The 13990-nt window shown below is 39.6% G+C and overlaps 1 protein-coding gene across 1 annotated transcript; it reads right to left on the bottom strand.

The window, feature by feature from the left end:
- Positions 1-276: 276 nt before the first annotated feature.
- On the bottom strand, positions 277-3398 carry LOC149203233 (stearoyl-[acyl-carrier-protein] 9-desaturase, chloroplastic-like). Its single transcript, XM_089400157.1, has 3 exons — positions 2773-3398; positions 1408-1975; positions 277-1225 (listed from the first exon to the last, which is right to left on the bottom strand). The coding sequence occupies exons 1-3, from the start codon at positions 2904-2906 to the stop codon at positions 665-667; spliced, it is 1263 nt and encodes a 420-aa protein (XP_089256283.1). The 5' UTR covers positions 2907-3398; the 3' UTR covers positions 277-664.
- Between the last annotated feature and the right edge of the window lie 10592 nt (positions 3399-13990).

Here is a 13990-nt window from a genome sequence, read left to right as displayed (position 1 = left end):
AATTTATGATTTTCTTTTCTCAATTTAGTTATAATTATATTAATATAATATTTTAAATTTACAGATATTTATCAATTAAATGATTGGTATAATTAAAATAATTAAATAATATTTAATTTTGAAATGAATAACATATAAAAAAGACTATGGAGACTTTTAAAAACAAGAAACTAGAAACTATGGAGAAGAAAATCTCAGAAAGATTATAATACAATATTACAAACAAGTAGTTCATCAGTGAGATACTTTACCATACGTAGGATTCTTATGCTCCATCATACAGATGCAAGCGACAGCAAAAGAGCTCAGATTTTAACCTAAACCACGAAGTTGGTATTATATTTTAACCCCAAAGAACAGATTTTACGTTTTGGCCGAGACCAGTTATTGAAAAACATGAAGAAAAAATAGCCTTCCTACTTTTTCCTTTACACGTCCCCATGCTAGAGTGTGCAGATCGAATTTTCCAATCCAATAAACTCAGGAAGGCTATCAATCCAACAAATCCACTAAAAACCCTAGCATCCTGTACGTGGTTATAATTTTACAGGCACATAGAACTTTAGTACGACTTTACAGACACACACAGAGCTTTACTACAAAGCACACAGACACCACAGAATGTAGTACAACAGTTGTCCTAAGATGAAGCACAGGAAAGTTTCTAGAGCAGGACTTGTTTGTTGAATATCCAACTAAAACCACACCTTCGTCCTTGTTTTGCCCTTTCTTGAGCTCGCTCTTCTACCTTTCTTATACGAGGTACCAACTTGCATACATAATCCTGAGCCTGCCTTCCCTTACTAGAAAGACCACCTATTTTCTTCACATTCCATCTCTCAACCAAGAATTCCAAGATGTCAGCATAGTCCCCTGCTGTGTAAACTCCTAGTCTCTGAGCAACAGAAGAAAAGTGGTCAAATAGATTAACATCCTGCCCATCATACATCATATGGGCAGGCATTATAACATTTTTGCGCATCAAATCTTCAAAAGCTAGCATTGTGGTGTCAGGATCAATCTCAAACAACTTTTCAATAATCTTTGCGTACGCAGTCTCATGGCGCTTCTCGTCAGCAGCAATAGTTCCACATATTTGGGCCAGTTTCAGGTCACCATATCCTTTAGCAAATCTTGCAGTGTTGCCATGTGATATGAATGTTGCTCTTTCTTGGAAGGAAGTGTACATGAATCCAAGATAGGGACTATTTTTTGTGCCTGGATACTGAACAGTCAAAAAGCTCAAGTTAGAAAATTCTCATTCAAGAACTAAAATACCCTGCAGAAAGCTTCCAGCATGCAAAATGTCCATTAAACAAATCGAGTGGAATCCCACATCTTGTTGCTACCAAGAGTAAACATAATAAAATACGTTGACAAAATGCTTGCAAGGTAAGGACACTGTACCATTCCAAACCCCATAAGATACTGGATGGTTTTTTCAATCTGCCTCATGTTCACTCTGCCAGACAAGTAAAGATATTTATGAAGGAGATCGCCATGTCTATTCTTCTCTGCTGTCCACATACGTGTCCATGTTGCCCATGAAGTGAGACTGGCATCAGTTTCATCTCTTACACCATCATATGAGTTAACCTGAGTCTGATAAGTAGGCAATGCTTCTTCAGTAATCATGTTTCCCACTAGACAAACTAAATAGTCATCTGGTAATTCATTGCATCGCTCCCGCAACTCTATAAGTTGTTCAATGAAGCCCTCAGAAGAAGGATCAGGCAAAAAATCTTGTGGCTGCCAAGAATTTTCAACAGGCTTTAAATGAATCAGTATATTTTTCTCTGCCCACTCCTCCAGAGATTTAAAGATCTCAACCTTCTCAGGTGGCATGGAATGGGCCACCTGCTGGCCAGGTTCATGTGGTTGGAAATGGATTCTGATCTTTTCTTCATGTGGTTGGAAATGGATTCTGATCTTTTCTTCATGTGGTTGGAAGTGGATTTTGATCTTTTCAACTTCCCTGAAAGGTGATATCAGAAATTTATCAGAATCAAATACATATTTAGGGAATCAAATGCAAATGCTCTGCAAAATAACAAATAACAAATGAAGTGTTAGAAGTTAAAATATGGATCACTGAGAGACAAAATCTACTTATGACTACATGACCAAACATGTGATTAACAATGGATGTGCACTTTGATTCATGGAAACTCCGAAATTCCAGAAACTAATCTGCTAATACGTTATAATAGCTAGCAATGTAAGAGAAAAGGCTAGAAGGAAACTAGCAATGTAAGTGAAAAGGCTGGAAGAAAATTTGGCATACTGTTTGCCATAACACTGGATACCAAGGATCCTGGCCAAGATCAAATGTTAAGCTGATCATCTCAAAAAAAACATGTAAACTCTATAAAATGGGAACATTTATTTTAAACCCATAAATATGCTGATGGGTAGCGGTTAAATTTGATGAGTATTTACCAAAACACAAAATTCATAATACCAACACAAAAAAAATAATAAAGAAACATACAATACATGATTTTTTTCAAGTAATTTCCACATTTAAATTTGATTACTAATTTTCGCATTACTAAAATCTACAATGGTATATATATTCTAGCAGATTTAAACCTATAACTTCGTACAAAGAAACCTATGAAATAAACCTTTACCTTGGTATCCAGAAAGACATGAAACAAATGAAAAGAACGCAATAATCAACCATTTAAATACAACTCCCCCAATAGAAAAATTCCAAATAATAAAACCTTTCTGTAACACATTAAAAATTCAATACAATAAAATGGCAACCTTGGGGTCATGGAAACCATGTGCGATCTGGCCAAATTAGAGCGCAGGGCCGAAGAACGAAGCTTGGCGCCCTGGAAAAATGGTGAAGGCGCAGAGAATGGTGTGCATTTTGCAACATAAACAGCAGACGCCATGTCTTTCTGGTGAGCAGAAGTGAAATGCGTTTCAACTCGTGACTGCAATGGAAGCTAAAATATAGACGAAAGAAAAACTCCACCTGCAGTACCACGTGGCTGACCACTACCACTTCAACTAATTACTGACAAAAGAGCAACTCCAGAACCTGCTCTGTAGCTACCACTGTTATCGGGACTTACAACAATTACTCATTCAGTCATTGTTCATCAATCAAATCCCACGCCCATTGCCAACAAGTCTCTTTGACTACCTTTTGTGCTGGCTGCAACCCATGATTGGCTGGTCCAGTTTTCTGTCAATTCTCGTGGCATCCTGAGTTGCAGAGGGAAAAATCATTAACTCCAGAACCTGCTCTGTCTCTTTCTCCGTTCATCAATTAAATCCCATGCCAACAAGTCTCTCTAGCCACCTTTAGCGCTGGTTGCAAACTCTGATTGTCTGGTCGAGTTTTCTGTCAATTTTCGTGGCATTCTGAGTTGCAGAGAGAAATTTATTAACTCCAGAACCTTCTCTGTCTCTTCCTCCGTTATCGGGGCTGACTACAATTACTTATTGGTGATCAAGCAAATCCCAGTTGCCCAAGCTGGCCTTTGCGTGCGGCATCTTTTGTGCTGGTCGGCGTACTCAGTCGTATTATGAAATCAGTGAATCACGTTCCATGCCAACAAATGTCTTATAAATTACGTAATCGCCATCGTAAGAGCGAAGGTCCATTTCCACTACCAAGGTAAGCTAAAGTCGATTGTAGATTCCCGGGATAGCCTGCTTTGTCTCTTCCTCTGTTACCGGTCTGACGACAATTACTTATACAATTATTCATCAATCGAATACCGGCATGGCCTTTGCGTGGGGCATCCTTTAAGCTCGCTGGCGTCCTCAGTTGTGGAGGGAAGAATTATATTATTATTATGAAATCACGTCCCATGCCAACAAATATCTTATAATTACGTAGTTGTCCTGCTAATAGCGACGGTCCATTCATGGCATTTACAAACCAAAATTCATGGCATTTATTTCGTACTAATGATCCGGTTACTTTCGAACTAGTTGGCAATTTCTCCAATAGGTCAGGAATTCCATGGGGGACTTTAAGGCCGTCCCTAAAAAAAATAGTAGGGTACTTTTAAGCGGAGTTTAGGACTTCCTCCAATATTATGACCATAAAACTTAAAAATATATATAATTTGGAAATTTTTTAAAAAAATTAATTTGAAAACCTAAATTAAAAATTAAAAAAACAAATTTTGAAACTTAAACCCTATTGCAATATAAACTTATCCATTAAACTAAACCTATAACATACTAACACACTACATTACATTACACAACGGGGACCAAGGTAAGCACTACTACATAGGCATAGTAGCTAAGGTAAACACAAGTTGTGAAGGTTGCAGGTAATTATTGAGCTCGAGTGAAGGTTGCGGGTAAACAGAGGTTATGAGGGTAGATGGGTTGCGAGGGTTGCAGGTAAGAGTCTAGTGAAATCGGGTAGATGGGTTGTGAGGGTTGCACGTAAGAGTCTAGTGAAATCTAAGATGACGAGCGAAGGTAACGCTAAACAAAGAACTCCACATAACGACAAAGGTAAATAGATTTGAGAGAACTTAAGTGAAGGTTGTAGGTGAAGTAAGAGAGTTAAGCAATAGAGCTAAGTCTCAGGTTTTTAGTTTTAGATTTATAATTAAATTTTAATGATTTATGTATGTTTATAGTCACTATATTTTATGAATTAATTTGCATTCAATTTGAATTTGTTTTTTTCTCAGGGGAAGTGGTGAAGTTATTCATTGCAGCTAGGAAATCAATTGTAGGAACAAGAGGCTTAGGGGCATTCCACAGTGGCAAGAGTAGTTGAAATGTCAGCAGTAGCTTTTGATGCCTTTCAATAGCCCTGCCTTTTGATGCGCCCCTTAACTAAAGAAGTCTATAGTCCTTCCCGAAATGAATAGGGGAATCAAGACCAAGCAATTGGCCTTGAGGAAGGAGCTCGCTCGACCTTAAGGGAGAGGAAGGAACGAAGGAAGATTGCACACTGACACTGAGACAAGCCAGGGGCAGTGGCACCTATCCTAATTGTTGGTCTAGCCCACCCAGCGAACACCAAAAGGGGTAGGATTCTTCCACAAGCCCATGCTTCCGGGGCGGGGGGAGCAAGCACATAGTCCCGCCACCGCAGTATGGGCCATCGCGTAGACTCCGACAATGAGTGCGTGCAGGAGAAAATGGTTGGGTGATTTAGACACACCTGGTGGGGTGCGGGAACAACCTTCGGCCCAATTATACAATGAATCTACATTACGGGAAGTAGGTGGCCCGTATCCCACTCACATTAGCACTCCATCCCGTGAAAACAAATTAAGGAGAGATTAGATGAAATATAAGATGATATATCAATATACTACTAAATTACTAGTGTTGTTGTTTATATACATAGCAAGTTTTATTATTAAATTTAGGAACCAATCAGCTAATTCATTGAATTTAGGAACCAATCAAATAAATATTACATAGACTAACTCATCTTTAGCGCTTAATGTTATAAGGTAAATACATGGGATGGTAATATTTTCGTGCTTTGTAAATAATAGTGATTCTAAATTATTAGATTCTTAATTTAAAGGCTTTTAGTTTGGAATTTATAATTAAATTGTAATGACTTGTTCGTGTATACACTTTTATTAAATTTTACTAGAAGTCTTTAAATTTTCGTTGATATTCAAAAACGATTAGATAATATTAAACTTTAATATTTTATTTTATGATTTAAATTTCAAAATAGTAATAATTCTAATTTTTATATTTTAATTTATCATATTTATGTTGAATTATTTGATTTTATTTTAATTTTAACTTTTAATAAATATAAAAATTAGTTACGACACTTATCATCCCAAACTGTAGTCCACTGGATGTTGAAGATAATGGAGAATATCCTAGAATAGGTAGAGTTGGTTCACGTAACCTCAGGATAGGAATTAGTTTCTATTTCTTAGGATGTTGTTCCAACTTCCCTAAAACCATGTTTTCTGTTTAATGTGTAATGTGGATGAACAATGTAGAGTGTTTTGCAGAGCCAGACTCTCCTGGTTCAAACTCTCTTTTGTAGAGCTGACCAGTGGGTTTTATTTTTATTAATACAAACATTACCATTTTTATCATGGTATCAGAGCGTCAGGGCTCAAGAACCTGCATGCTGGCTGGTGGGTGGTTCTTTGAACCGAGATCATCGCAATTGTAAGGCAGATAACTGCGATGATTCTGAAATCGTCGTTGGTTTTGAGTGTACCTTTGCGACGAGTGCACTGTAGCTCCTTCGCGCAAGTTTTCTAACTTTTTCGTCACAACAAAGACATGTACAGCTGCGACGATGTCGCAGAAACAACAGGAAATTCTGCGACGATCGTGGAAGCCAAGAACAAGGCTTTAGATGTCAGAGAAGTTGTGTGGGGAAGCCAATAACAAGGCTGTAGCTGACAACAGAAGGTTGTCTGGAGGCTGAGAAGGAAACCACGGTGATCTGCGCGTGTGCTGCGAGATCAAACAACATTGAAGAGTAGTGATCTGTCTTTGTCATAGATCTGGGGTAAATTTAACATCTTTTACCTGTCGATTTTTTTTTTCTAAATCGCTAAGATGAATAACAATATATTTGAAGCATGCATGAATGAGCATAACAAGCTCGATGGTTCCAATTATGCAAATTGGAAGTTCAATATGCAGACTCTGTTAGAAGCCCGGAGTGCTTGGACGATTGTGAATGGGGATGAGCCGAAGCCCGCGGCTGGATTAGCATCGGTCCCAGATTGGGAGAAACGAGAAAGTAGAGCAAGGACAATGTTAAAGATGTCAGTGAAAGATTGCATTATACCACACATCAGAGAAGGTAAGTCAGCTAACGAGATCTGGAGAATTCTGAAGGAATTGTACCAGATCAACAATTCAAATCATCTTCTGTTCCTCAAGAGCAAGATCCTATCCATGAAGATAGAGGAGAATGAAACAATTGTTTCATTCGTAGCGAGGATTAAGGATTTGAAAACCAAATTATCAGATATTGGTCATACAATGGATAATACACATCTTGTAACCATTACAATGAATGGTGTCACTAATGATTATCAAATTTTCATCACTGGGATAAATTCCAGAGAGAAGATCCCACATTTTGAAGCGCTGATAGGTATACTGGTGCAGGAAGAAGAGAGGAGATCGACTCTGAAGCCCCAGAGTGCCGATCTTGCATTGATGGCAAGGAAAAACTTCTACAAAGGGAAAGGAGGTCCACAACAGCAAAATGGAGCAAGCTCACAAAAACGGCCAAATTTGACTCAAGGTATGCATCCCAATAAAAACTACTCTAAAACTAAATGTTTTTATTGTAGAAAATTGGGTCATATTGCCAGGGAGTGTAGGAAAAAGAAATATCATGAAGAACAATAGAACCCAAAAAGACATGCAGGTCATCTTGCGAATGGTGATCAGGTTTAGAATTTAAGATTGGTCATGGCAGATCGTGATGAAAATGTTGATGCAAACATCTGGTATGTAGATTCAGGAGCGTCAACACACATGACAGGGAATAAGCAATGGCTAGAGGATTTTAAAGAGATCAATGAAGGCACACAGATCTACCTAGGTGATGACAAAAGCCATCAAATCAAAGGGTGCGGGAAAGTTTCTGTTATTCTACCTGATGGTAATATCAAACAAATTTATAATGTAATGTATGTGCCTGGTGTAACAAAGAACTTGATTTTTGTATCTATGATTACAAATCAAGATTTGAAAGTTGAATTTTTAAAATCTAACTGCTACATTAAAGATATGCTAGATGGCATGAAGACAATTGCTACAGGGATCTAAACAGGAGGTCTGTACAAGTTGGATGTCAGACCTGCATCAGTTCGAGCATTGACAACAGAAGAGCTTTGGCATCAGAGATTCAGCCACATCAACTACAATGATTTGTTGTTATTACAAAGGAAGGAAATGGTAAGAGATCTTCCTATGCTAATCCATGTGTGCAGCAACGTGTGAGGCGGTTTGGTTGCGGAGACTTCTCCAGGATGTTGGGGAAGAACAGACAGTCGCAACAACAATCAGATGCGACAATCAGAGTTCAATCAAACTGGCGAACAATCCGATGTTTCACAAAAACAATAAACATATTGATACTCAATTTCACTTTGTCAGGGAGAAAGTGCAATCTAAAGAAATCCATTTGGAATATTGTAATACATGTGATAGTGTTACAGACAATTTCACTAAGCCTCTTGGAAAAGTTAAGTTTCAAATGTTTAGGGAGATGTTAGGCATATATGTGAACCCATTCTCCATTAAGGGGGGATGTTGAAGATAATGGAGAATATCCTAGAATAGGTAGTGTTGGTTCACGTAACCTCAGGATAGGAATTAGTTTCTATTTCTTAGGATGCTGTTCTAACTTCCCTAAAACCATGTTTTCTATTTAATGTGTAATGTGGATGAACAATGTAGAGCGTTCTGCAGAGCCAGACTCTCCTGGTTGAGACTCTCTTTTGTAGAGCTGACCAGTGGGTTTTATTTTTATTATACAAACATTACCATTTTTATCACTGAAAATGTGGGAGTGTGCTCGAAGGGTCCGGAAACTAGGCCCATCCCCCTCTCCATAGCTAGTGCAACATAACCACTACCAGGGTGGACCACAATTTTTTTTATTTTTTTAACACATGGTGAGTCAGTAACTACTAGTCCTAATCTATGGGAGACCCAGGATCAATCCTTGTAGTTGCCTCTATAACACCAAGAGTACATCCAACTACCTGTAAGTCGGATATACTAAGATCCTATGATTTTAGCAAGAGCGAGACTCACTAAGATCCTATGATTTTAGCAAGAGCGAGACTCACGTGCCGCAAAGGGGGGGTTGGGGAATGTGCTCCTTGAGCCACCACCACAACAGGTCATGTACTCAATGAGGTTTGAACTACTTCGCCCATATAAACTAACCGTTTAACCACACATCACTATACCAAGGCTGACGACAATTACTTATCAATCGAATTCCAAGCCAACAAGCCTCTGTGGCCTTTGCTTGGGGCATCTCTTGTGCTAGTTCTGGGCTGGTATAGTTTTCTGTCCATTCTCATGACATCCTGAGTGGTGGAGAGAAGAACTATGAAATGACGTTTTATACTAATAAATATCTTCTTATACTTTAGCTCAATGCATATATCCACGCGGGACCTTTTTTTGATTATACAAAGAAATTGCATGAAATAATATCTCTATCAATACTTAATTTTTATAAGTGTATAAGAAATTACATGATAGAATATTGTAATTAGAAAATATAGTTAAATTTTATGATTTTAATATATATTTATTTATGGGTTTGAAAGTAAATTTGATGTAAAAATATATTTCAAAATAATTATATTTGAAGGAATTAGATTAAGATTATTATTATACACTTTTTAATAATCACAAATTAATTTTTAGTATATAAACAAATTGTATGACATAATATTGTAGTGTAATTATATAGTTAAAATTTAAAAAAAAATTATAACCATAATATTATAATAAACAATTTCACTTATTTCAATTTCAAAATATAATACACTTTTATATATATCTATATCTATCAATCTATTTATATATATATAAAATTAATCACCGCTTTCATTTATTTCAATTTTAAAATATAATATACACATATATATATGTATATCACACTATTAATTGACTTTTTAAAGTGAACATGTAGATTATCTATATCTATATTTATATCTATCTATCTATATATATAATTTAATAACCGCGTATCTATATGTATGTATATATATCATTGTTAATTGACTTTTTAAAATGAACTTATAGGTTATGGTCCCACCAAACCTAGGAGCGTTGAACTTACCAAATCCAAACTTCAAGGCAGAGTTGAACATAGCAAACCCAAACTTCAAGGTTCTATCATGCCAGCACTACCCAAACAATGCACAGGACCACGCTCTACTAGAATCCAACTGAGTCACCCTTACACTGATAGAGAGACCCCACTCCCCCTTTGTTCCAACCTTCATGTGACCACGGGCTGGGGACCGACTGCGCAAACCAATCGATGACCGAAAGTAGGTGCAAGTCCTCTATCTCTCAAATCGACGGTCATGATCAAGCATATGAGATTAAGATTCTTCTGTGACGTTAACGTGGGCCCCTTCCCCTGTGACGTTAACAGAGGGGGCGCAGGGGGTCTTCACCCCTAGTTTCATTTAGGATTCTCTTCTCTCAAGCGGACGGTGGATATCAAATTTACAATTAAAGGAAATGATGTCCTCTTGCTACGTTGGCCACGATGTGCCTTCTACAAGCTCTTGAGAGAGTTATTGTAAGGTCTTCGCAACTCGGGCAGACGAGCGACAGGCGCGCGGCACAGCAGGCGCACACGGGTGCGACGAGCGGGCGGACATGCGACGGGCGGGCGCTCCTTATGCGACAAAGTGCGACGATCCTCCGGACTTATGCGACATTAAGTGCAATATAAGAGAACACTTGAAATAAACTAAGTGTTGGACTCTTGTTTATATGCAATGGCTAGATGGAGCTAAGCCGACTTGTGGAGGAGCACATATGGGCGTGTTATGTTGGTTTATGGGGTCGGCCTTAAGGTTGGACACCCCCTCCAAACACACACAGGAATATGTATAAATGGAACAAGACTTGAGCTCATTTGGCATCGATCAATCGAACCAACGAACTTCGCATATCTCTTCTACGCATTGAGCAGGGGTAAAAGGGCACAGATAAGTGCGCATAGCTCATGCGCTCTAGAAGGAAGTACGCAGTTTTACCGGAAGCAGTCGTAGGTCGACAAGAGTGCGGTTTTGAGGTGGTTTTGTGCAGAACTTAGAGGTGGAGTTCTTGGTGTCTCGGGTGAGCACCCTCCTACCGTATGAGGTTGGCACATGTGTTGTAAAGGCTATTCTATGCCTTGATTGTAAATTATTCTAAGTATAGACTTGGAGTTTTGCCAAGTATACTTGATGATGTATTATTGAAGAACTGTTATAATATATTGTTGGGCAGACTGTTCGGGAGTTTCCCCTCCCTTTATACTTGTTTGCAATTGTTGATGTTCTTGGTTAATTGCATATGGATAATGAATGAGTATGGGCTTCATTAAGTATAAAGGATAAATGCATTTTACTTGGTTGCGAAACACAAACTAAGTAAGGACAAGTGAATTAGGCGTAGTCCACGAAGGTGAGTATTGGTGAAAAGAAAGCGTTCGGTGGTGCCGCACCTCGCTATAAGCGGTTGGAAGAGCACCGCAGGTGTAGGGGCGTGACAGTTGGTATCAGAGCAAGGTTTGCTCGTGAAGGTTTGAAGTTGATGACAGGTGATATTGAGGCTTGAACAGGTTCAGGTGTTGAAGCATTTGAAGGTAATTTCAAGACTCGGTTTGAGCAAGGTTTGCTCGTGACAGGTACTGCAGGTGAAGGAAACCGTTTCACACGAAGTGGAACAAGGGTTGGTTCTAATTGCAGGTGACTTGGTGAAAATGTCTATCTTGCAGAAATTGGGTTATGCTACCTTTGAAGAATTTGAAGGAGACCTACTTGAAGAGTCGAGGGAAGTAAAACAGGGATTTGCAGAATGTAGCAAAAGGTTGTTTGAAACAAGAATTGCTCTTCATGCCTTGGCTAAAGAAGGGGTTTCTGACCAGAGTGAGGAGGAAGCCTCTCAACTTGCAAAGGCGATGGTCTTGCTTGAAGTAGAATTCAAGGAACTAGAGATAAGACATGAACTGAATCAGAAGAAGTGGGATTGCCTAGCTCTTAAGGTAAGACATCTCAAAGCCTTAAAGAGAAAGGTTGAATCTGATGGAAAGAATGAAGGTGCTTCTGTGGGGATGATGCAGATACTTGGTGCTTCTGCTACTACGGAGGTGGTCTCTAGGAGAGATCCTGAAAGGAACAGATTGGAGTATGTTCAGATGAAGGTTGGAGGTGCTAATGTACTCACTATGGTGGATAGTGGGGCTTCTCACAACTTCATGGGTGAAGATACTGCGAGAAGAATTGGGCTGAAATTTGTACCGGTAAAGGCACAAATGAAGACAGTGAATTCTCCTCCTATGGAGATTCTTGGTATAGTTGAGAAGGTGGACACTACACTTGGTGAATGGGCCAGGAAGGTGGACTTCACTATAGTGCGGATTGATGACTATGAAGCTGTATTAGGGATGGAGTTCATGAAACAATTTGAGGCTATGGTTGTACCACATTTGAGGAAGCTCTACATTTATGATGGAAGGGAAGATGTACCCATTGGTGTTCCAACCATTGGTGTGACAAGGCCTGATTGTAAATTAGGAGTGATGCAAATGGAGGATAAGGAGAAGGTGAACAAGCGGTTGTCCACTATTGAGGCAAAGCTTGTGGAGTAGTCATTGGTCATTAGATCACTTTCAGATAGCATCTTGGATTTGACAAGGAGGCTAGAGTTGGTGGAGGACGATGATGATGATGAGGAGGTGTATGTGAGGCCGGATGTCCAGAAGGAAGACCGGGAGGCATATCTACAAAGGATGGAGGTTGAGGATCCTGATAGATGGATTGAGTTGATTAGTGAGGGAGATCCTTCAGGCTCTACTCCCTCTACATCTTCTTAGTTGAAAGGAGAAGATGGGGCTCATTGTTAGCTGCTCATGGCAGTGAGTCCTTAAACATGTTTGAGCAGGTGTGATTGATGGTGCAGGGATGGCTTGGCATCAAGCATCATGGCATGTTGCAGATGGATGGAGTTTCCATGGACCTGAGCATGGATTATGGAGATGGATTCTTGATGAGTCAAGGATGTGGCAGATGTTTGAGGAACAAAAGATGATGACACGAGGATGTTCACTCTCATGAATTGAGTGTGATGGTTGGATTAGCTACCCAACTAGTTCAGACATGGGATCGCGAAGTGTACAGAGATGTGTTGACATTTTGTTGGAGTATCATGATAGAGGTTCACATGGTGACACATGATGAGGTTGACACGAGTTGTTACAATGGAGATTGTGACAAAGGAGTCAATGATCATGGATCGAGATGATATCTGATGGAGTACATACCGTAGAGGTGTATACCTTGGTATGGTTGTCTTGGTGACAGTTAGTCACTAAGGTGGAGCATGATGGAGATGGGATTCTACATATGTTGCAGGGATGTTTGCCTTATGTGGAGGAGTTGACATCATGGTTGATGATGATCTTGGTGGAGAGCTACCGGGATGGTATGTTGTCGAGGACGACAACGATTTCAGGTGGAGGAGGATGTAAGGTCTTCGCAACTCGGGCAGACGAGCGACGGGCGCGCGGCACGGCGGGCGCACACGGGTGCGATGAGCGGGCGGACATGCGACGGGTGGGCGCTCCTTATGCGACGAAGTGCGACGATCCTCCGGACTTATGCGACATTAAGTGCGACGATAAGAGAACACTTGAAATAAACTAAGTGTTGGACTCTTGTTTATATGTGATGGCTAGATGGAGCTAAGCCGACTTGTGGAGGAGCACATATGGGCATGTTATGTTGGTTTATGGGATCGGCCTTAAGGCTGGACACCCCCTCCAAACACACGCAAGAATGTGTATAAATGGAACAAGACTTGAGCTCATTTGGCATCGATCAATCGAACCAACGAACTTCGCATATCTCTTCTACGCATTGAGCAGGGGTAAAAGGGCGCAGATAAGTGCGCATAGCTCATGCACTCTAGAAGGAAGTGCGCAGTTTTACCGGAAGCAGTCGTAGGTCGACAAGAGTGCGGTTTTGAGGTGGTTTTGTGCAGAACTTAGAGGTGGAGTTCTTGGTGTCTCGGGTGAGCACCCTCCTACCGTATGAGGTTGGCACATGTGTTGTAAAGGCTGTTCTATGCCTTGATTGTAAATTATTCTAAGTATAGACTTGGAGTTTTGCCAAGTATACTTGATGATGTATTATTGAAGAACTGTTATAATATATTGTTGGGCAGACTGTTCGGGAGTTGCCCCTCCCTTTATACTTGTTTGCAATTGTTGATGTTCTTGGTTAATTGCATATGG

Source organism: Pinus tabuliformis, chromosome 2_1, assembly GCF_031772625.1.
Source record: "Pinus tabuliformis cultivar Carrire ecotype Pingquan chromosome 2_1, CPIR1, whole genome shotgun sequence".
NCBI classification, from domain to species: domain Eukaryota; kingdom Viridiplantae; phylum Streptophyta; class Pinopsida; order Pinales; family Pinaceae; genus Pinus; species Pinus tabuliformis.
The sequence above is the reverse complement of the archived record's forward strand: the minus strand, read 5'-3'. Positions and strand labels throughout refer to the sequence as shown.

Excerpts from the sequence above, each read along its gene's own strand:
- LOC149203233 (XM_089400157.1), bottom strand. The coding sequence starts at position 2,906 with ATGGCGTCTGCTGTTTATGTTGCAAAATGCACACCATTCTCTGCGCCT. Across the intron at positions 1,976-2,772 it reads ATGGTTTCCATGACCCCAAG|GGAAGTTGAAAAGATCAAAA; the intron begins GTTGCCATTTTA and ends ATCACCTTTCAG. Across the intron at positions 1,226-1,407 it reads ATCTTATGGGGTTTGGAATG|TATCCAGGCACAAAAAATAG; the intron begins GTACAGTGTCCT and ends TTGACTGTTCAG.